This window comes from Microcaecilia unicolor, chromosome 3 (assembly GCF_901765095.1).
Source record: "Microcaecilia unicolor chromosome 3, aMicUni1.1, whole genome shotgun sequence".
Taxonomy (NCBI): Eukaryota; Metazoa; Chordata; class Amphibia; order Gymnophiona; family Siphonopidae; genus Microcaecilia; species Microcaecilia unicolor.
The window spans coordinates 222,668,647-222,693,690 of NC_044033.1; the positions used below are offsets into that span (position 1 = coordinate 222,668,647).

General features: G+C 42.0%; 1 protein-coding gene across 1 annotated transcript in view; it reads left to right on the forward strand.

Moving 5' to 3' along the window:
• Positions 1-3,292: 3,292 nt before the first annotated feature.
• The window catches only part of LOC115464396 (vomeronasal type-2 receptor 26-like), a 51,014-nt gene continuing 29,262 nt past the window's right edge, over positions 3,293-25,044 (forward strand). Inside the window, exon 1 of the mRNA XM_030194779.1 lies at positions 3,293-3,393. Coding sequence (XP_030050639.1) covers positions 3,293-3,393 — 101 coding nt within the window. The remainder of the gene's footprint in view (positions 3,394-25,044) is intronic.

A 25,044-nucleotide genomic window follows, 5' to 3' on the forward strand; every position in this document is an offset into this window, starting at 1 on the left:
CAATTCAATTTTTTAATGTGCTTTTATTGCCATGATCCCCCTCCCACCCTCCCCCTCCCTCTAGTCCAAGCCATGTAGAAACCAAGTGTTCCCCTCCGAGCAGCCACGATGGATCATGGCAGTGGGAGCAGACCTTTATATGTTTAACTTATACAATGACATGTATATTGTCTGTATTTAGTTATAGATCATTAAATAAAGTTGTAAAGAGCTCTTTTTGTTGACAAAATTATGAGCAATACAAAGAAATTTTGAGTTATTCTGTTTTTGACTTGTAGTAGAATCTTTGTTTCTTTCCAAGTTAGATTATTGCAACATTGTATATATAGGATGTACAGTATGGTTTTGAAAAAACTTCAGACAGTTCAAAATTTAGCGATTAGATTAATTTTTTTCACTATGTTGTGATGAACCAATATCTCCATATTTTCTTAAACATCATTCATTATCTGTGGTAGTGAGGTCTTATTTTAAATTGTACTCTACGGTCTTTCAGTCCTTTTATGAGGTACTGCATCCCATTTATTGGGTTCTTCTCCCTTTTAAATAGACAACTAGTATGAGGTCAAGTTGGCTTAAAATTTCCTTCAGTTGGTTCAGTTAAGTCTATTACATAGTAGATGACGGCAGAAAAAGGCCTGCATGGTCCATCCAGTCTTCCCTACAAAATAAACTCATATGTGCTACTTTTTCTGTATACCCTACCTTGATTTGTACCTGTCCTCTTCAGGGCACAGACCCAATAATGTCCATTGTTCTGTACCTACCAATCGACAGACATTTCTCGATGGTCTAATTAGTTTCAAATCATGAACTGAGCATTCATTTCTGTGAGGGGTATATATTGCCATAAAATCTTTCAGTTAGCTCTGACTTAAAACATGAAGAATTTTAAAAATAAAAATTAAAACTTTAATTTCAGTTTTGGCTAGTTATGGCAACTAGTGAAGTTGAATCAGACAAGGCATCCCACGGTCATACTTTGTTCCCACCCACCCACCCTAAAATCAATTTGGTCACTGCGTTCTGAACTGCCTGCAACCTTTCTAGTTGCTTTTGAGGAAGATCAATAACAATTACAATTGAAGTAATCTAGTATAGCAAGAATTAGTGAATTATTGTTGAAAATGATTCACTTCTAAGTATCGTTTCAGCCTTCGCCACATCTTCAATTTAAAAAACCATTTCTGCTCTGTACTACTGAAGTGAGACCCCATAGTTAACCCAGAATGAAGAGACATTCCTAGAACTTTTATTTCTGATTTAAAATACCTCAGAACCGGATAATATTGGATTCAGTAGGGGCATAGGCAGTTTGCTATTCTCCATCCACAAGATATTTGTTTTATCTGTTAACCTTAAGAGGATCCTTTTACCAAGCTGCTGTAAAAGGGGCCCTATGGTATCAGTTGCGGCCATTTTTGACATTCGCTGAGGGCCTTTTTACTATAGCGAGTAAAAAGGCTGAAAAAAGACATGGTCATGTGGTAAAAGTTCACTTACCATATTGGCTAGGTGGGGATTTCCCCGGACATGTCCTCTTTTTGAGGGCATGTCCAAGGCGTCTGGCGGGTTTTGCCCGCATGCACGTTTGTCTGGATTTCTGGACAAACATGAGTGCGGGAGGGCTTCCGTATGGTTGCGCGATCAATCAGCGCCGTGGCTCTACCCTCCCCTTCCTTACCATCTTCCCTGGTGGTCTAGTGACGTTTTCGGGGCAGGAAAGAGCCCACTCTTTCCTGCCCGGAGCGCTGCCTGCCCTTGCCTACATCCTTCTCGGTCTCAGCTGGGGATTCAAAATGGCCGCCGAGAGTTGAAGTCTCGCGAGGCCGCTTCAACTCTCGGCGGCCATTTTGAATCCCCAGCTGAGACCGAGAAGGATGTAGGCAAAGGCAGGCAGCGTTCCGGGCAGGAAAGAGGGGGCTCTTTCCTGCCCCGAAGACGTCACTAGACCACCAGGGAAGATGGTAAGGAAGGGGAGGGGAGCATGTGATGGGGGGTGGGGAGTATGTGATGGGGGCGCGGGGGAGGGGACTATGTGACGGGGGAAAGGGGGTGGAATGAGGATCTGAAAGGGGTGTGGTAGTTGGCGTGGTGGGGGCAGGCAGGGGGCGTGCCATGTGTCCTCTTACAAAATGGTAACCCTACTTAATACCACCCACTGAGGTGGAAGTAAGGGCTCATGCACTAACCCAGCAGTAATCAAGTAGACAATTGTCCTTGGCAAATCTTTTTTTATATTCTTCCATTTCAATAATAGTAACTGGATGAGAAGTATCCCAATAACGATCACCAGGGACACCCTCAACTTCTGTTCTTTGTTTAAAAAATACTGCATCTCTCATGCTGATGGATTACTGGAATTTTTTCTATAATCTTTGAAATTTTACCCTGAAAAAAAGTTGTAAAAGTTTCAGCTGTAACATCTAGATCCAGTTGTTTAATAGGCAGAGTTGTTAGGTGTTTAACCGATCTATGCAAAATCTTTATTTATTTAGCAACTTATATTCCACTTAATATTCATTTATTGAGATTTATTAACTGCCTTTATGAAGAGATTCACCCAAGGTGGTTACAGCAGGTACAGTTTAACATAAAACTTACAATTTTGTTAACAACATAACAATATTAAAATGACCAAGTATAAATATAAATACAATGAATGAGATGAACATGAAAACAGTAAACTGAAAACTAATAACAGGACTACCATGAAACAGTATCAAAAATATACACATTTAACAGCAATGAAACTCAAATAACAGAGATATAATACAATGTCAGCATAATACTAATGAAATATCTAATACACTCACAATTAGAACTGTCAAATAACATTGCTATGATACTAATGTTTTTCTACTATACAGCTTATCATATAGCTGAGGAGCCAAGTGCAGATATATGGATGTGGGCAAGATGGGTGGTTCAGAGTCAGTTGGGATAAATAGATGGGTGGCTAAACTCGAGGCAAGTTCTTTGTACAGTTAAACAAGATATAAGGAACTGATTTAAGTTACAGTGAGTGTAGCAAGTTAGTCCAGGTGCAGAATGAACGTATAGCCAGTCCCCCTACGTATTAAAGGCTTGGAAGAAGAGCCAGAGTTTTACCTGATTTCTGAAGTAGAGGTAGTCTCAAGTTACATGTAGCCACTCAGAGTAAATTCCAGAGCGTGGGAGCTACTCCTGAGAAGGCTCACTGGCGGGTATCACATTGTACAATTTCTTTTAATGAGGGGACAGATAAAGATTATCATTAAGAGAATCTTACAAGTTAAATAGCTGCATAGGAATGGGGATAGCAGGAATCCCACATGGATCCTCTCCAGGATTATGGGACTCCCGCAGGGATCCTCTCCAGGTCCATGTGAATCTCACAGGCATTCCTTCCATGTATGTGGAGATCCCATGGGGATACAGTCCAGTAGAGTTTCATGGAAGTGTAGTGCCAGGCCAGCTTGCCTATCATTTCCTTGTTTTTCTAAGTTAGCTCAGCAATTATAATAGAACTAATAAATTAAGGAGTATGGTTGACAGCATTGAAATCTTCATATGCACTGAGAGGAGAAGTTCTCAACATGGGCTACTGCTAAGTTGGGTTATTTTATCATGTCATATTATTTTAGTACGGGGATGGGCGAGGATGGAGGAGATTACTTGTAGGCGGCAACTCCGGGGGGGGGGGAGGGGCGGCGGCGACCTATCCGGGGGGGGGGGGCTTTCAACCCCCCCCTTCCTTTACTAGCCCGTTTTTACGGGCTCAACGGCTAGTGATATTATGATCCACAGCTTCGAAGGCTGCTGAGAAATCCAGCAACTCTGGTATCAAGGCAGATCCTCAGTCACAGTTTTTGTGCAGATCATCAAGAAGAGACACAATAACTCTCTTTGCTCCGTACTCAAGTCTGAAGCCAGACTGACATGGGTCTAGCCAGTTACTTTCAATTAGCCAGCCATTGAGTTGAATGCAGATGATGTTATGGCTTCAGCAATCCTAGAATTAGCTATATGGACCACAAGCAGTTTCTGTGCTGATGTGCAGACTTTGGCCAATACAGACTAAATTTCATGCTGAATTGAAGTCTTGTCCAAAATGTGGATTATAAAAGGTTGTCAGCCAAGCTCAGTTTGTAGGCAGGAGTCTAACCCCCACATTATCTATCCCACCAGGATATCTATCCTATTGTATATTTTGGTATCATTCACAAAGAGGTAAACCTTACCAGACATTTGCTAAGCAGACTTTTAGGGTCTGTGTGCTGCAAATGTCAGGATGGATTCGGATAGGCTGGAGTGGCCTTCGATGGAACCTCCAGTAGCTGGAACGTAAGGACAGTGCCAAGTGACTTCTATGGTTTATGTCCCAGAATGAATTAATTGATGAGTGACTGTTGGGAAGGTTAGCTAGACCATTCAGGTCTTTACCTCTTGTCATTTACTACGTTACTATGTTTAACACTTCCTCTATATCACTCACAAAAAATGATAAAGAGAGCCAAACCAAGAGCCAATCCTTGCATCACACCACCAATGAAATGACTTGGAGTAGAGATTCAGAAGATAGAGGGGGATCCACTTGAATTTATTGCTATGTGATACAGATTTCATCACCACCTCAATTTTTGTCTATTGCTCATTTTTTGTTATTTCATTATTTTAATTGCACTTAAAATAATCTTCGGTATGGTAGACAAAAACATGTCACAAAAACACACTAGAACAATAATTTCACGCATCTAATGAACTTTGTAAGGGAGGGGTGATCATATTTTCAATCATCAATATAAAATGTATAACTATAAATGAACAATATCCAGCCAATGTATTACTTATCTAATGATATAGAGCAGGATTCAAATTCCTACATGGCACCAATTTTGCTCACCTGCCAAAAGCTCTTTTTGCCCAGCAACAATGTGTCTCAGGACTATCCACTTGCTTTCATGATGTTCTCAAATGGGGCAGCCCCTGTTCTCTTAGACCTTGTCTTTTATTTATTTGTTACATTTGTACCCCACATTTTCCCACCTATTTGCAGGCTCCATGTGGCTTGCACAGTACTGTCAAGGTGTTTGCCAAGTCGGTTAAGAACAAATACAAAGTTGTATAGTGATCGAATGAGGTAGTTGTGAAGGGTCAGGAGGGATGAAGATTGAATCCTCCCTCTCGCAAATGAGTCTTTGAGTTGGCATTAATGAAAGTGATCGCCGGGCATCTTCCGACATAAATCGGGAGATGGCCGGCGATCTCTCAAAAGTGGCAAAATCGGTATAATCGAAAGCTGCTTTTTTGACACCATCGCCGCTTTCCCGTCGCCGAGTCAGCAAAAGTTCAAGGGGGCATGTCGGCGGTGTAGTGAAGGCGGAACATAGGCGGGCATGGGCGTGGCTACCAGATGGCCGGCTTTCGCGGATAATGGAATAAAAAAAAGCGGTGTTAATCAGTATTTTGCTGAGTTTACTTGGTCCTTTTATTTTCATGACCAAGCCTCAAAAGGTGCCCCAACTCACCAGATGACCACCGGAGGGAATAGGGGATTACCTCCCTGTACTCCCCCAGTGGGAGTACAGGGAGGTAATCCCCTCCCTGTACTCCCACCAAGCCGCTCCCACACTAAAAAAATAAAAATAAAAACCTTTTTTGCCAACCTGTATGCCAGCCTCAAATGTCATACCCAGCTCCCTGACAGCAGTATGCAAGTCCCTGGAGCAGTTATTAATGGGTGCAGTGCACTTCAGGCAGGCAGATCCAGGTCCATCCCCCCCCCCTACCTGTTACACTTGTGGTGCTGTTGAGCCCTCCAACCCCCCCCCCCCAAAACCCACTGTACCCGCATGTAGGTGCCCCCCTTCACCTATAAGGGCTATGGTAATGGTTTAGAGTTGTATGGAGTAGGTTTGGGGGGATTTGGGGGGGCTCAGCACCCAAGGTAAGGGAGCTATGCACCTGGGAGCTATTTGTGTATTTTAAAAAATTTTTTGGAAGTGCTCCCTATGGTGCCCAGTTGGTGTCTTGGCATGTCAGGGGGACCAGTGTACTACAAATGCTGGCTCCTCCCATGACCAAATGCCTTGGATTTCGCCAGGTTTGAGATGGCCGGCATTTTTTTCCATTATCGCTGAAAAACAAAACCGACAATCTCAAACCCGGCGAACTCTGGCATTTGGCCGGGCCAAACCGTATTATCGAAAGAAAAGATGGCCGGCCATCTTTTTCGATAATACGGTTACAGCCAGCTGTTGCGTTGCCGCCAAAATAGATCGCCGGCGATCTATTTCGCTGGTGCCGTTCGATTATGCCCCTCCAAGCATCACAGCTAATAGTTATCTAGTGCATCTTGCCACAAAGAGAAGACCAAGGCACATTGCATACATCTCAGACTGGCTATAGAAGACAACATCAGTGAACTTTCGTCAGTACAATCAATACTAAGTCAGCAGAAGAAAGGGGGTGTTGATGCCCCTGTATAAGTCATTGGTGAGGCCCCACCTAGAGTATTGTGTTCAGTTTTGGAGGCCATACCTTGCGAAGGATGTAAAAAGAATTGAAGCGGTGCAAAGAAAAGCTACGAGAATGGTAAGGGATTTGCGTTACAAGACGTATGAGGAGAGGCTTGATGACCTGAACATGTATACTCTGGAAGAAAGGAGAAACAGGGGTGATATGATACAGACGTTCAAATATTTGAAAAGTATTAATCCGCAAACAAACTTTTTCCGGAGATGCGAAGGAGGTAGAATGAGAAGACATGAAATGAGAGTGAAGGGGGGCAGACTGAAGAAAAATGTCAGGAAGTATTTTTTCACGGGGAGAGTAGTGGATGCTTGGAATGCCCTCCTGCGGGAGGTGGTGGAAATTAAAACGGTAACAGAATTCAAGCACGCGTGGGATAAACATAAAGGAATCCTGTTCAGAAGGAATGGATCCTAATGAGCTTAGCCGAGATTGGGTGGCAGAGCCGGTGGTGGGAGGCGGGGCTGGTGGTTGGGAGGCGGGGATAGTGCTGGGTAGACTTACATGGTCTGAGCCCTGAAAAGGACAGGTACAAATCAAGGTAAGGTATACACAAAAAGTAGTACATATGAGTTTATCTTGTTGGGCAGACTGTATGGACCATGAAGGTCGTTTTCTGCCGTCATCTACTATGTTACTATATGTTACACTGGTTCTGCCACAAAACAGGTTTCTCATAGCCATACAAACCCTGAAAAGCATCAGTAAAAGAATACACTATAACAACCTTCAGGGAGGTCTGAAACTCTACTGCAATTATGCCTACATGCACATCTGTAATGTCATCAACTGGTGAGTTGTGGGGACATGTAAGTTGCTATGCCAAGGGGAACCATCAACCCTTCCTACAACAGCCTGCACAACATTCAGCCAATGAATCAATTATCCAATGATATTAAGCAGGCAGAGTGCACACTCATGTACAGCATCACTGTTGCTCACCTGCCAAGGAACAAGGTGTATTCTTCAGACCAAAAGCTCTCTTTGTACAGCAGTCAGGGTGACCCTGGATGGTCCACCTCCTTGCAGGTGTTCAGATCATGGCAGTCCCAGTTCTTTTGGATTTTGTCATTTTAATTCTGTCTCTCATAAATACATTGTTGGATCTGCATTATTTTATTTATTTATTTAGGATTTATTTACCGCCTTTTTGAATGAATTCACTCAAGGCGGTGTACAGTAAGAATAGATCAAACAGGAGAAGGAGGCAATTAGAGCATCACATATAATATGTGACTCAGCATCACATATAATACCAATCTAGTGCACCTTACCACAGTTAACAGACCAAAGCATACCTCTAAGACTGGCTACATAAGACAAAATTAGTGAAATGTCAATCTGCGATAATCCATACCAATAAAGTTGATATTGAGGGGCATAATCGAACGGGGCGCCCAAGTTTTCCTGAGGGCGTCCTCCCAGGACGTCTCTGTGAAGGGGCAGGGAAACCCGTATTATCGAAATAAGGTGAGCGTCCATCTTTCGTTTCGATAATACGGTCGGGGATGCCCAAATCTCAGCATTTAGGTTGACCTTAGAGATGGTTGTCCTTAGAGATGGTCGTTCCCGGTTTTCAGCGATCATGGAAACCGAGGACGCCCATCTCAGAAACGACCAAATCCAAGCCATTTGGTTGTGGGAGGAGCCAACATTCATAGTGCACTGATCCCCCTCACATGCCAGGACACCAACCAGTCACCCTATGGGGCACTGCAGTTTACTTCAGAAATTGCTCAGAGGTGCATAGCTCCCTTACCTTGTGTTCTGAGCCCCCCCAAACCCCACTCCCCACAACTGTACAACACTACTATAGCCCTAAGGGGTTAAGGGGGGGCACCTACATGTGGGTACAGTGGGTTTCGGGTGGGTTTCGAAGGGCTCAAATTTACCACCACAAGTGTAAGAGGTGTGGGGGGGGGGGGGGGATGGATGGGCCTTGGTCCACCTGCCTGAAGTGCACTGCAGTACCCACTAAAATTGCTCCAGGGACCTGCATACTGCTGTCAGGGAGCTGGGTAAGACATTTGAGGCTGGCAAAAATATTTTTAAAGGTTTTTTTTTTTTTAAGGGTGGGAGGAGGTTAGTGGCCACTGGGGGAGTAAGGGGAGGTCATCACCTATTCCCTCTGGTGGTCATCTGGTCAGTTCGGGCACCTTTTTGAGGCTTGGTCGTAAGAAAAAATGAACCAAGTAAAGTTGGCCAAGTGTTCATCAGGGATGCCCATCGTTTTTCCATTATCGGCCGAGGACACCCATGTGTTAAGCATGTCCCAGTCCCGCCTTCGCTATGCTTCCAACATGCCTCCGGGAACTTTGGTCATCCCCGCGATGGAAAGCAGTTAGGGCAGCCCAAAATTGTTTTTTGATTATGCCAATTTGGGCGACTCTGTGAGAATGATGCCCATCTTGATTTGTGTCGAAAGATGGGCATCCTTCTCTTTTGAAAATAAGCCTGATTATGACAGCGACTCTGGCCCCATCACAACACTACTTCCTTATGGCCATGGTGCTGAAACAAACCTGAAGAGGTGCCTAGCCTTCACAAGCAGAATGCAGCTATACAACCTTCAGGGGTCACGTGGAGGGGCATAATCGAACGGGGACGACCATCTCTTAGGGCGCCCATCTCTGAGGACATCCAGGGAAAGGGGCGGGGAAACCCGTATTATTGAAACAAGATGGGCGTCCATCTTTCGTTTTGATAATACGTTTGGGGACGCCCAAATCCCAACATTTAGGTTGACCTTAGAGATAGTTGTCCTTAGGTCGTCCTAAGAGATGGTCGTTCCCGGTTTTCGGCGATAATGGAAACCGAGGACGCCCATCTCAGGAACGACCAAATCCAAGCCATTTGGTCGTGGGAGGAGCCGGCATTCGTAGTGCACTGGTACCCCTCACATGCCAGGGCACCAACCGGGCACCTAGGGGGCACTGAAGTGGACTTCAGAAATTGCTCCCATGTGCATAGCTCCCTTAGCTTGGGTGCTGAGCCCCCCCCCCCAAAACCCACTCCCCACTACTGTACAACACTACCATAGCCCTAAGGGGTGAAGGGGGCACCTACATGTGGGTACAGTGGATTTCAGGTGGGTTTTGAAGGGCTCCCATTTACCACCACAAGTGTAGCAGGTAGGGGGGGATGGGCCTGGGTCCACCTGGCTGAAGTGCAGTGCCCCCACTTAAACTGCTCCATGGACCTGCATACTGCTGTCAGGGAGCTGGGTATGACTTTGAGGCTGGAATAGAGGCTGGCAAAAAAAAAATTAAGTTTTTTTGAGGGTGGGAGGTGGTTGGTGACTACTGGGGGAGTAAGGGGAGGTCATCCCCGATTCCATCCGTTGGTCATCTGGTCAGTTCGGGCATCTTTTTGAGGCTTGGTTGTGAAAAAATATGGACCAAGTAAAGTCGGCCAAGTGTTCGTCAGGGACGCCCTTCTTTTTTCCATTATCGGCCGAGGACACCCATCTGTCAAGCACGCCCCAGTCCCGCCTTCACTACGCCTCCAACACCCCCCCAAGAACTTTGGTCATCCCTGTGATGGAAAGCAGTTGTGGGCGCCCAAAATCGGCTTTCGATTATGCCGATTTGGGTGACCCTCAGAGAAGGACGCCCATCTCCCAATTTGTGTTGGAAGATGGGCGCCCTTCTCTTTTGAAAATAAGCCTGATAGTCAACCTTCTATTGGGGGAGGAGATTGGTGGCCATGTAGATAATGAGGGAATTGAAGGGGTTGGCATGAACAGGGAGACCTCAGGCCTTATCACAATTGGTCCCATATGCACATCCTTGGTAGATACTGTCTGAATCTAGAGCTTTCCTCACACCTATTAATGGTTGCAAGTATCTATACCTACTCTGGAAGAACACATTTTAGCAACAACGGTCAAGGCAGCCACCTTACCACTCATTATGTTTGCTAAACAAGCACCTACTCAGATACCAATGACATCAAAGATTATGTCCAAGCAGAACGGCGGAATGGAACCACCACTAGGGCATCCTCCTTGGATGGGCTGTGTGGGCTGCTATGGTCTGACTGTAGCTTCCTCCATCCTCGAAGCACAACGCTGACTGCTGACTTTGACCCCAGGATTACAATACAGTCCTGCCATTCCTGAAACCTACTTACAACTGTTATTGCCCAGGACGACGAACTCGCCAGGCAGAACGGCGGAGTGAAACCATCACGAGGACATCCTCTTTTGGACGGGTCATGTGAGTCGCTATGATCTGACCGTAGCTTCTCCCGTCCTCGAAGCACAACGCTGACCGCTTGACTTTGACCCCAGGATTACAATACTGGCCTACCAGTCCTGAATCCCACTTGCATCCAGATCGTCGGCAGCCTCCAATTAGCACCGAGAGGAAAGCTTGATGGCTGGATGAGAGGCAGGTGCCGTGCACGCGTTCGAGGTGTGAGGTAATACAACTGAACAGTGTGGTCGACCGACGGCGACTTTTGGGGTGTGCGGTGAACTGGGAAGGGAGACAGGAATACCGAACCGAAGAAGAACAGCTGAGGGAGCACCGAAGAGCAAGGCTGCGGAGTAGTAAAGATTTAAAACAGCTGAACAGTGTGGCTCGACTGGCGGCGACTCTTGCAGCGTGCGGCGAACTGAGAAAGGAGCCGGGAGCACCGAAACGAGTAAGAACAGCTGAAGAAGCACTGAAGAGCGAGGCTGCGGAGCATCAAAGGTTTGTTAAGCGGAGCAGGCTCGGACCAGCTACGGTAACGATACCTAGAGCGTGCAATCCTTAGCCTGAATGACTCGTGCCAGATAACACATTCACGCGTTCCTTAACCAATATAAACTCCTTGTCATTTTATACTGTAAAATTTAGCACCAACGTAAACTACATCTAAACATCTATTTTGTTTTCTATTGCCATTATCATTATCATGGATTCCTGTTATATTCCACTATAATGATGTTATGCTTTCTACATGTCACTGTTCTTAACTACATCATTGCAGCCTCGTAGCAGCCATCTTAGATAATAACACAGCTTAATTACACTTTATTTCAATCGTATTACCAGCAGTATTACCATCAGAAGTACTAATTTGGTACTATACAGCACTGTTTTCATCTTAAAGCCAAACTTAAAAACTGCCGATTGGGTACATCCAAAATTATTATTTGCTTTAATTACAGACATCTACACTTAGCTGATGTAACTTCTAGGCAATCATCTCACAGTTAAACTTAAAGACTGCTGATTAAATATATCTAAAAATTGTCATTTGCTTTAACTGCAGACTGCATTTAGCTGAAGTACTTTCTAGGCAGTCAATTTATTGGATTTCATAACACTGCTGATTGTGTACATCTAAAAAAAATTGTTGTTTTAACTGCAGCAACTACATTTAGTTGATGAAATTTTAGGCAGTCAATATACTGCTTTTATAATTACTGTTAAAGGCTTAGTAGTGTCACTATTATAGACCCTCTACAAGAAAACTATCGGTATTATTAGATACTGTCTAATCTGAACAACTATTTCTACGACTGTGTCGAATATGACACCCCATTGCACCTATTTAATGGTACTGCAGTATTAAGTGAACGTGAGTGAGTCAATATCCTGAAGATCAATTATGAAATAATCCTCCTCGTTAAATCATTCTTCGCTACTAATTTGTCTTCATTAACATTAAAGTTCAACAAATATTAACCTCTACTCTTTGAAATTTTTTTTTTCTCAATCGCCCATTTTTGTGCAATATTACTGTTTGAATTATAATGGACCCAATATTCACAAGAAATAATATCAAGATGAATATTACAAATCTATTCTTCATTATCTACTCACTCACCCTAATTCACCACATGCTTTCCACCCCCCTACCAGAAACTAACAGTATTCCTACAATTTCCATGCCTTACCGACCATCCAAATACAATACTCACCGCCATAATAATAATAACAACCAAAACAATGGAATCATCACCTCACCTGAACAACATCAAAACAAAGGAAATAATGATCATAGTAAACCTCTACAACAAGTCAATAGACAACTAAAAATCAACATAATCCCTAACTTATCTGATCCCTTTCAAAAAATCCAAATTGGATACACAAACACTAGATCAGCTGTTAACAAGTCAACAATATTATCAGATTGGATCATTGATGATAACCTGGATTTTTTAATTATTAATGAAACCTGGATTCATTTCCAAAATGATCCAATATTAAAAGATCTTTGCCTCCAGGTTTCTCTCTCTCTCTCCTGTGACCTTGTCCACTGTACTTTGTACTGTTGTTTGCTTATTAATTATTGTACATCACATTGAGCCTGCCCATGGGCGGGAATATTGTGGGATATAAATGTCATAAATAAATAAATAAATAAAAATAACCCACTGGCCTAGAATTGGAAAGAGAGGAGGAGGCATTGCACTAAAATATATAAACCCCACTTCATAGTAACAACTATAGCAGAATCCATTACTCCTCAACTCGAAATTGCCTCACTTAATATCAACCATCCTACATTACTCGACCATCTAAACATTATTCTGTTTTATAGACCTCCAGGAAACCGGCAAGAATGTCAACAACATCTTATGGATTTCATCTCAAATGCTTGCTTATCTAATTCTAATCTGCTCATACTAGGAGACATACACTTGCACCTAGAAGACTACAATGCAAAGAACACACAAAAATGCAAAGAATTTTTCCAACTCTGGGATTTCAATTGGATAAATACTCAAACAACCCATATCAAAGGTCATGCGCTTGACCTCATCACACACAAATTCTCCCCTGATCAAATCCTTACAATAACAGATATAATTTGGACACAAGTACCTTGGTCAGATCATTTTAAACTAAAGATATCCATGCAATGGAGGAAGAAAAACTAGATTCCAATCAATACCTTTTAAACTGGGACATGAGATGCAAGAGCATACTTGATACAATAGAACCAATACAAACAAGAACATCGCGAAGAAATAACTCACTCCCTTGGTTTAACGACGACCTGAAAAAACTAAAAACCCAGACAAGGAGACTTGAACATGCATGGAATAAAAAGAAAGATGAACAAACATTCACTGCATGGAAACTAATGTTAAGAAAATATAAATATACCATCAGACAATCTAAAAGGTCATATTATAATTCCAAAATAGGACAAAACTATAAAGATTTACACAAGTTATTCCAATTTGTACATAATCTTTTAGACACCACATCAGTCACCTTAACTAATATGGATACCCCATCAGCAGATGATCTAGCTACTTACTTTAATGAGAAAATTGTCAAACTAAGATCCACCTTACCAACTAACTCCTCCGACTATGTAAAATTCATTGACTGCTTAGACCCAACAATCAATGAATATCCAGCAGACTGAATATGGACACATTTTTATTCACTAACGGAAGATACTGTCGCTCAAGTGATCAACAAACTCACCAAATCCCACTGCAAACTGGATGCATGCCCCAACTATTTAATAAAATCTGCCCCCGGCGTTTGATAGCAGATCTCACCTCCTACCTATATCATATGCTTCAACATGGATCCTTTCCTACGGATAAAGGCAATATCCTACTCACACCAATTCCCAAAGACCAGAAGAAAAAACTAAATGATATAACTAATTACCGACCAGTGGCATCCATCCCTCTGGTAGTCAAGTTAATGGAAAGTCTGGTACCTAAACAACTTACCAACTACTTGAGCAATTTCTCAGTATTACACCCATCCCAATCTGGATTCCATAATAATCACAGCACCGAAACAGTTCTTACAACACTCATGACCAAATTCAAACAAATTATTGCAACTGGTAATAATGTTCTTCTTTTACAATTCGACATGTCCAGCACGTTTGACATGGTTAACCATGGTATTCTATTAAACATTCTAGAATATTTTGGAATTGGAGGAAATATACTAAATTGGTTTCATAGTTTCCTAACGACAAGAACATACCGGGTTATATCTAAATCGATCATATCAGCGCCATGGAGACCTGAATGTGGTGTGCCTCAAGGATCTCCACTTTCACCGATTCTCTTTAAGCTAATGATGTTACCATTGGCCAGATCACTAAATCCAAATATCTATGCTGATGATGTGACGATATACATTTTGTTCAAAAACAACATCAGAAATTGCAGACAAAATTAATCTCATCTTCCAAATTATGAACTCATGGGCGGATGCTTTCCAACTAAAGCTCAACGCAGAAAAGACACAATGCCTTATACTATCATCACAGTATAATAAAATTAACTATACCAATATAAATACACCAAACCATATTCTTCCTGTTGCGGACACCCTGAAACTCCTAGGCGTAACAATTGACCGAAATCTTAACCTAGATAACCATGCGAAAAATGTTATAAAGAAAATGTTCTATGCAATGTGGAGACATAGAGGAGTGAAACCTTTCTTTCCAAGGGAGACATTCCGCAAACTAGTGCAATCATTGGTACTGAGTAATTTGGACTATTGTAATTCCTTATATGCAGGATGCAAGGCACAAACCATTAAGAAACTCCAGACTGCCCAGAACACCGCAGCCAGACTGATATTCGGAAAGGCGAAACATGAAAGTGCCAGACCCCTTAGAGAAAAATTGCATTGGCTCTCACTAAAAGATTGAATTGCATTCAAAATTTGCACCTTAGTTCGTAAAATTATTTATGGAGACGCCCTATCTTACATGTCAGACCTAATAGACTTACCAGAGAGAAACAACAAAAGTTCATCACGTACTCTCTTAAACCTCCATTACCCCAACTGCAGAGGACTTAAATACAAATCTATACATACATCTAGCTTCTCATACATTTGCACACAACTATGGAATGAATTACCGATCACCATAAAAACAACACGCGACTTGACAACCTTCCGGAAATTACTGAAGACTTACTTGTTCAAAAAGACGTACAAAAAAGATCCTCCATAATGAATTGACTCCTAAACTACATCAGATACAACTATTATGGAACTCTTCTAAATTGTTTATTTTAATTACATCCTCATTACTGAATATTATATCTTGTCCTGATATCATTATGTTATGTTTTATCTAATTACCCACTTCTAATCCTTTATGATATTCTTATTTGTAACAATTCTAAAACTCTTACTCCGTTTATTTGATTGCCATGATATTCTTATGGACCTTATCTGTATCTATATTCTATTGTAAGCCACATTGAGCCTGCAAATAAGTGGGGAAATGTGGGATACAAATGTAGCAAAATAAATAAATAAATAAAAAATGCTGTGGCTACCCGTGCCCATATAAAGACTGAGTAGGGGTCTAATTTGTCAGACCACACACCACCATGATGTAGGCTAAATGACTTACTACAATAATAAGTAACAGATAATCACACTCTATTTATGAAATGAGCCATTCACATCACAGAATTCCTATGAGTAAACCTGAGCCTGACTTAACACATGTAGGCTAGTAGCAAACTGTGAAAAATACCTACTGACCAGGTAAACCAAGATTTCTCCAGTGATTCTGCTGCATACTAACCATGGAGGCCAAAAGTCCAAAAGAGATTTCACTACTTACTGACCAAGAATCCTGAAGTGATTCCACCATTTACCGACAATATAGGCTGAAGGTTTCTCCAACAACAAGCCTCTAATGGTCCGGTTGCATCCTCAAAACCTCTCTCCTCCCAGGAAGAGAAATTTAACTTACTGGGTTCCCTGGCTCCTGTAAATAACTGTCACAAATTGAATGCAGTGAAAAACAGGTTCAGGCTTTCTAAGTAAACTAGGCCTGTAAAATCATAGCATCTCTCAGTACTGATACTTCACTGAAGAAATGTGACAGTCTGATTAAGTTAATGAAGCTTGGCAGAGTTACAAAGTTGGGAAGGATTGTGTACAGCTGGACATAGGCATTCTGAGAAACTATAAAAAATAATTGGGCCAGGTGCAGAAAAGTTAAATTTAAGGATGAGCGAAGCTTGGAGATAAGCAAACTTGCTAAGATTGAAACTTGGTCCTAATTGGATGAGAGATAAGAAAACTTACTAAGGTTGAAACTTGGTCATAATTAGATGAGAGATAAGAAAGTTGGAACTTGGGCATAATTGGATGTATGTGGCAAATTTGATGAAATTGCAGGTGGCTCATAGAGATCTATGGGACCAAAAAAAGTATGAAAGGTCTGCTACCTAAGCAGTGCCTCGGAGAAGCCAGTAACCCGTGAAGGCACATGCCATGTGTCACGAAGTGCTGCTCTCCCCACCTCTGAATGCCTGCATACTAGCTGTACTGTGATGTCTTCCTATGTTGTTAAGCTTGCCTTTGGTAAGTATGAAGTAAACTTAAGAAAACCAATCTAGTGTGTCTTTCTGATTATGGAGCTCGAGGTCAGAGTAATTAGTGGGAACACGCTAATTATTTACACTCCATCACACCAACCCATACTGACAGATTTATTAAACAGACACATGTCATAAGAATCTCTCTCTTCTTCTCAACTCTTACCATATCTCTAAAACTCTGGTGCTAAAATCAGAAATTCAATACCAGGCCTTGAGTAGGCTTTGTCATTGAATTTCCTGTTTTTGTAATGCCAGCAAGCAAATGACCAGTTAAGACAATATTCAGACTAAACCGGTCATGGGTTAGCAGATAAAGATAGGACTGCTATTTATGCGGTACTATTTATCCACTTATCCTAGTTAGTTTAGTTCTGAATATTCTACTTTAACCAGTCACACCCACAAAACTACCCCAGAATGCCCATGACATAGCCTTCTTTAAGATCACTAAACAGACATTTTCAGCGGTGACAAGCACTTAAGTGCTGCTGAAAATGACCAGTTAGCCACCAACAAGTGAGTTAACCAGTTGGCAGCCGTTCCCGGCCAGTTAACTTGTTTTGAATATCTGTTTGTCTATGTCCAATGTTTTCCAGTTTATTGTTTTGTCCATCTTGAAGGCTGAAATACATATTCTTTTGTTTAAAACTGTAGGAACATGTAAAGGAAGATAAATACAACCCAAAAGAATACTTTCACTGATTACCATTATTTTCTTCCTCACTAAGACATCCTATAAGTCTTTGCTTGCAATGGGGTAAAACCCAGGACAGGATCAACCCTGTCGGGCAAATCTGGATCCAGTTGGCCACCCTAAACTAGTGTAAGGGCTCATACCTAAGAGTACACACACTCACCATTAGAGACAAAGAAAGAATGCATTGGCTGTTCTATAGAATGGCACTATAACAAATGCATTATCCTCACCCTTATCATTCCATATAAGTGGAGGCGTAGCCTTGTGGTTAGTGCAGTGGACTTTGATCCTGGAGAAATGAGTTTGATTCCCACTGCAGTTCCTTGTGACTCTGGGCAAGTCACTTAACCCTCCATTGCCCCTGGTACAAAATAAGTACCTGAATATATGTAAACCACTGTGAATGTAGTTGCAAAGACCTCAGAAAGGCAGTATATCAAGTCCCCTTTCCCCTTCCCTTTTGGGGTTCAAATTGGCTTCCATTTTGGCAAGCACATCTGTGCATTGGATTTGGATTGCATTTTCAGCAAGTGGGACTGGGATTGAAATCAGTATTAATTCTGCAAGCAGAACTGTGGACATGGTATTCCTCTGCCTACACTTTTAAGTAGGCAGTGCAGGACAACATACAATATGCCCCCTGGTATATTGCAATCCCTCAATATCTTTAATTTTGGATGTAAAAGAGCAATATGTAATAACAATCTGTTACCTATTGAACTGAACTATAGTCAGTAATTTTTTTTTAGAACTACTTTTATCAGTTTTACCTGAGCTGATCTTTAACTCATCCTTGGAGTTCTTTTTTTTCCATTTTCCACTGCTAACTCCCGGCTCCGTTCCTTCTATCTCGCTGCTCCCTATGCCTGGAATAGACTCCCTGAGCCAGTACGTCAGGCTCAGTCTCTGGCTGTCTTCAAGTCTAGGCTTAAAGCCCACCTCTTTGCTACTGCTTTCAACTCCTAACCATGACTCTCTTACTCAACACCCTCACTTATCACCCCTACCACTGCAATTCCCCACCCCTAGCTGTCTGTTCATCTGTCCAATTTAGATTGTAAGCTCTGGTGAGCAAGGACTGTCTTTTCATGTTAATTTGTACAGTGCTGCATAAGTCTAGTAGCACTATAGAAATGTTTAATAGTAGTAGTAGAACAGCTTTTATCAGTTTTACCTGAACTGATCTTTAACTCATCCTTGGAGTTCTTTTTTTTTCCATTTGGAGTTATATTGGCTAACTTCCAGCAATTAGATATTGCAACTGTTTTAAATAATTTATTTATTTGTTACATTTGTATCCCACATTTTCCCACCTATTTGCAGGCTCAATGTGGCTTACATATTATTGGAAAGGTGATTGCCGATTCCGGTAAGACAAATCCGGTGAGAAAAACAAATACAAAGTAATGTTGGGTAGTATAGATTGGAGTGGAACAAACACAGTTATGGCATCCTTGAGTGGAAGAGTTATGTTTTGTCGATTTCGTGCTTTGGGTTCGTTGTGTTGCAAAGTCCGGGCTTTGGGTTCGTTGTGTTGCAGAATCCGGGCAATTAGGTTGGGTCGGTAGGGTAGGCCTTTTTGAACAGGTTGCTACTAATATATTTAAATTCTTTTAGAACTTTGAAGTCAATACCATCTGGTCCTGATGATGTACACTTATATAGAGGTGTATTTTCAGAGCACATTGACTTACAAGTTACATGGAGAGGCATTTTTGAAAGAAACCTCCACGTTGCGATTTGGATGTCTTTGTAAAATGTCCAAATCCGGGGGAGGGGAAAACCATATTGTCGAAAAAAGATGGACATCCATCTTTCATTTTGAAAATACCGTCAAAGATATCCAAATCCAAGGACGTCCTTAAATTTCGACGTCTCTAGATTTGGATGTCCTTGGATTTGGACATCTTTGACTTTCGGTGATTTTTTAAACTAAAGACGTCCAAGCCATTTGGACATGGGAGGAGCCAGCATTTCTAGAGCACTGGTACCCCTGACATGCCAGGGCACCCTAGGGGTCACTGCAGTGGACTTAATAAAATGCTTCCAGGAACATAGCTCCCTTAATTTGTGTGCGGAGCACCCCAAACCCACTACCCACAACTGTACACCACTACCACAGCGCTTACGGGTGAAGGGGGCACCTATATGTGGGTACAGTGGGTTAGTGGTGGATTTTGGAGAGCTCGCTGTTTCTTCCACAAATGTAACAGGTTGGGTGGGGGGGTATGGGCCTGGGTCCGCCTGTCTGAAGTACACTGCAGTACCCACTAAAACTGCTCCTGGGACCTTCATGCGCTGTCATGGATCTGAGTATGACATCTGAGGCTGGCATGAAATATTTTTACAGATGTTTTTTTGAGGGTGGGAGGGGGTTAGTGACCACTGGGGGAGTAACGGGAGGTCATCCCCGATTCTCTCCAGTTGTCACCTGGTCATTTCGGGCACCTACTTGTGCCTTCCTCGTAATAAAAACAGATCCGGGTGAAAACATCCAAGTGCTCGTCAGGGACGTCCTTGTTTTTTTGATTATGGGTAAAGGACATCCAAATATTAGGCATACCCAAGTCCCGCCTTCACTACGCCTCTGACACGCCCCCTTGAACTTTGGCCGTCCTTGCAACGGAGTGCAGTTGGGGATGTCCAAAATCGGCTTTTGAATACACCGATTTGGACGTTTCTGGGAGAAGGAAGGTCATCTTCCGATTTATGTCGAAATATGGGCGTCCTTCTCTTTCGAAAATGGGCCCAATAGAGGCTGTAAAGGGGTTCTAATATGTCAGACTACATGCCAATTTGATGCTGACTAAGGGACCTGACACTATAAAGGTAAGTAAAAGATAAACAGTTTATTCAAGAGATGAACCATTAAAAGAATAGAGACCTCTTGTGATCAGATCTGAACCTAACTTAACACTTATCTGGTCAATAGCAAGCCCATGCTGACAACCTCCTTAGTCTGGCCCAAGACCAGACGGGCACAAGGTTGTTTTGGTTTGGTTTGCAGAAAAGTTGTGATTTCTATTTCTGTCTGAATCTCTCTTTGTAGTTGTCAAGTATATTGTTTTATCCATCATGAAGTTTACATGACAACCACACTACTTTATAAAAACAATATGAAGGAATATGTAAAGGAAGAAAAATGCCAAAAAACCCACAAAGATTGATTATAATTATTTCTTCTAAGACTTTGTATATAATTAATAATTTTCTAATGAATGTGCAATTTATATAGACTATATTAAGAAAGCAAAAACCACAAATCACAACCTACATTTAATGCTAAACACACATAGCTGGAGAAGACATCCCTAGAGGCTGATCTTTCAGGAGCTGGACTCTATAAAGATTTAACAGTGCCTTCACCACCTGCTGAATCACAGCTAACAATACAGACTTTGCTGTTTTTCCTCAACCTCATATGTGTCTTTCACAGATTTACTGGTGTGCAGTTTGAAAATTCTTTTTCATAATATGACTTTTTCTGCACTTTATTTTAATATCCAAGACCTCTGAAACTTCCTCCCTAATACCTCAACTGTAGAGAAGGGCAAGCAGGAGTTTGTTTCATAAGAAAAGGTGAATTACGACCTCAAAGATGGCAGCAATTCTGGTCTTGATTTTGATACCTTGCTACATCCAATGGAAGACCACTGAGGGCCAGTATACACCAATGAAATATGGACATGTAAAACCAGGATACCACAAGGATGGAGACATCAGTGATTGGGGGAATTGTTACAATAAGCAATTTAATAATCTCAGTACCCCTGTCCTATACAGCTTTTCCCACATGGAGAAATACGTATGTGTAAGTAGCAGAGTGGCTTAGTTTACATGGCGACACAGTAACATAGTAAATGACGGCAGATAAAGACCTGTGCTGTCCATCCAGTCTGCCCAACAAGATAAACTCATTTTACATGGTATGTGATATTTTATACCCGAGTTTGATTTGTCCTTGCTATCTCAGGGCACAGACCGTAGACGTCTACCCAGCAGAACTACTTGTACTAAGTTCTGAAGCTAACATCGAAACCCCATAAAATTTACACTCCAGCCCATCCTTATCTATTCAGTCACAATCAGGGAGTAGACCGTAGAAGTCTGCCCAGCACCGGTTTTGATTCCCAATTACCGGAGTCACCACCTAATTTCTGCTAAGATTCCATGGATCCATTCCTTCTAAACAGGATTCCTTTATGTTTATCCCACGCACGTTTGAATTCCATTACCATTTTCATCTCATGATTCATATGTTTAGGATGGACTCTGACTTGAATTGCAAATTTGATTTGTATCTTAATGAAGGATCTTTAGATAAGGGAGTCCTTCTTGGGATTTTACATTTGTCTATCTGTATTCAATGCGATGCTAAGAATTTAATCATGATCTGAGGGTTTGCAGTTATAACTCAGGGTCTGTCAGAAAATTAATTGCCTTTTCCAAAACACACAGAAATAGATATTCAAAATGATTTAAACAGCTAATGTCTGGTTTAACCACATTAGTTTTTTTTCTTTAATTTGGGGCTAGCAAACTGGTAAATTAGGTCAGATATCAAGATATCTTCTCTGAATTATATGTATGAAAGGAGATGACAACAGAATTCTTCCCAGGGCTTAGCTTCAATTCAGCTGGACAGTAGCGATATTCATCCCCTTTAGATGCATACAGATAAAAACCACTGACGTTTAGGACTACATATAGATAGTGTGATTGAAACAAGTGGAAAGGGAAAGGTGATGGGACATGATATACTGCATACCTCTACCTTCATTCATACATTTTGTACCTCTAGAGTTAGCAGTAAAATTACCCATCTTAATGGTAGCCCACATTGATAACTTCCTCCATTAGTATCCATGTAGCCATTGAGTGGGTTATTTACTTGCTGAAGAGAGAGAAAGTAAAAGACATCTATTTTGAACTATATAGAGAGTAACATTTCATAAGTACATAAGTATTGCCATACTGGGACAGACTGAAGGTCCATCAAGCCCAGCATCCTGTTTCTAACAGTGGCAAATCCAGGTCACAACTAACTGGCAAGATCCCAAAAAATGCTTCTTATCCTAGAAATAAGCAGTGGATTTTCCTCAAGTCCATTTTAATAATGATATTTGGACTTTTCCTTTAGGAAGTCATCCAAACCTTTTATAAACGCCACTAAGTTAACTGCTTTTACTACATTCTCTGGCAACAAATTCCAGAGTTCAGTGAAGAAATATTTTCTCCGATTCATTTACTACTTTGTAGCTTCATTGTGTACCCCCTAGTCCTAGTATTTTCAGAAAGAGCAAACAAGCGATTCACAACCTTTTACTTGTTATCAGATGGAAGTACAGTATCTACATATTTCTCTAAAGACTTGTAGATCAATTTTCAGAAGGATTTATGTGATTTCCAACAGTAGGCAACCACATAAATTCTCTCTCCGTATAATTTCAATACAGCATACAGATAGTAGGTGTTGAATATCTGCCTGATCGGCCTCATGACATCTATATAACCTGGGGGCGAGAGAAAGACTGAGGCAGGGCAGTTATAATACTTATCCTTATGCTGGAAAATTCTATAAACAAAGCGCCAAGTTTAGGTAACAAATATGCATGTAAGTGATTAGCGTATTGGCATATTCAGTCATATGTTCATACATAAATGCCAATATTCTTTAATAGTGCATTGTTTAAAAGTAGCACATGAGTGGAGTCTGGGTGGTTCACAGGCAGGGCTCACATTTATACATAGGGATAGGTTCAATATATGATGGGTATTCTATAAGCTGGGTCTAAGGTTAGGTGTGGTTAATAGAATTTGTGCTTATAGCCGGGAATCATGCCTATTTTAAGGCGTGGCCATTTACACCAAATGAAATGTGGTGCCAATCATCACACTTAAATTAGGCATGCATACCCCTTATTATATAAATTTCACATGGATCCTGTGCCTAAATTTATGCATGAACGTTTTAATTAAAACTACTACTAATTGCTTGCTTGTTAGCATGCCAATTATCTGCACTAATTGGATCATTATTCAGGTAAAATGTGTGTCCAAATTGGATGGATGAATGATTTTTAGCACTTTTTACAGAATTAGAGAGATAACTTATAAACTACTACTTCTATTATAAATCATTTCTATAGCGCTACCAGTCGTATGCAGCGTTTCACAATTGAACATGAAGAAAAGACAGTCCCTGCTCAAAAGAGCTTGCAATCTAAACCAGGACAGACAGACAGGACCAATAAGGATAAGGGTAGGACAGACAGAAGGACACATAGAAGGGAATAATCGAACGTCGCCGGCGAAATAGGTTGCCGGCGATCTATTTTGGCGGCGGCGCAACAGCTGGCCGGAACCGTACTTTCAAAAAAGATGGCCGGCCATCTTTTTTTTTGATAATACGGTGTGGGCCGACGAAATGCCTTGGATTTCGCCGGGTTTGAGATCGCCAGATTTGTTTTTCCGCGATAATGGAAAAAAACTGCCGGCGAAATTCAAGGCATTTGGCCGTGGGAGGAGCCAGCATTTGTAGTGCAATGGTCCCCATCACATGCCAGGACACCAACCGGGCACCCTAGGGGGCACTTCAAACATCTTTTATATCAACCAAATTAGCTTCCAGGTGCATAGCACCCTTCCCTTGTGTGCTGAGTCCCCCAAAATCCCCCCCAAAACCCACTGTCGACAAGTGTGCACCATTACCCTAGCCCTAAGGGCTGAAGGGGGGCACCTACATGTGGGTACAGTGGGTTTTGGGGGGTTTGGGAGGGCTCAACATTACCCACCACAAGTGGAACAAGTAGGGGGGATGGGTCTGGCTCTGCCTTTCTGCAGTCCACTGCAACCAACAACAACTGTTCCAGGGACCTGCATACTGCTGTCAGGGTGCTGGGTATGACATTTGAGGCTGGCATACAGGCTGGCAAAAAAGGTTTGTATTTTAATAATTTTAGTGTGGGAGGGGGTTGGCGACCGCTGGGGGAGTAAGGGGATGTCATCCCCCATTCCATCCGTTGGTCATCTGGTCAGTTGGGGCACCTTTTTGAGGCTTGGTCGTGAAAATAAAAGGACCAAGTAAACCCGGCGAAATACTGCTTATCTCCGGGTTTTATTTTTCCATTATCTATAAAAGCCGGCCATCTGGTAGCCACGCCCAAGCCTGCCCATGTACCGCCTTCGCTTTGCCGCCAACATGCCCCTTTGAACTTTCGCCGGCAAGGCGAAGGGAAAGCAGCGAAGCTATCACAAATGTGGCTTTCGATTAAACGCTTTTCGCCGCTTTTGCTAAATCGCCGGCCATATCCCGATTTGTGTCGGGAAATAGCCGGCGATTACTTTCGATTATAAGCTGGATAGGGAAAGGGACTATTTTGAAGAGAGGAAGACAAAATAAAAGTTACGAGCAAGTGACAAGTTAGAAGTCAAAAGCAGCATCAAACAGGTAGGCCTTTAGCCCGGATTTGAAGGCAGCCAGGGATGGAGCTAG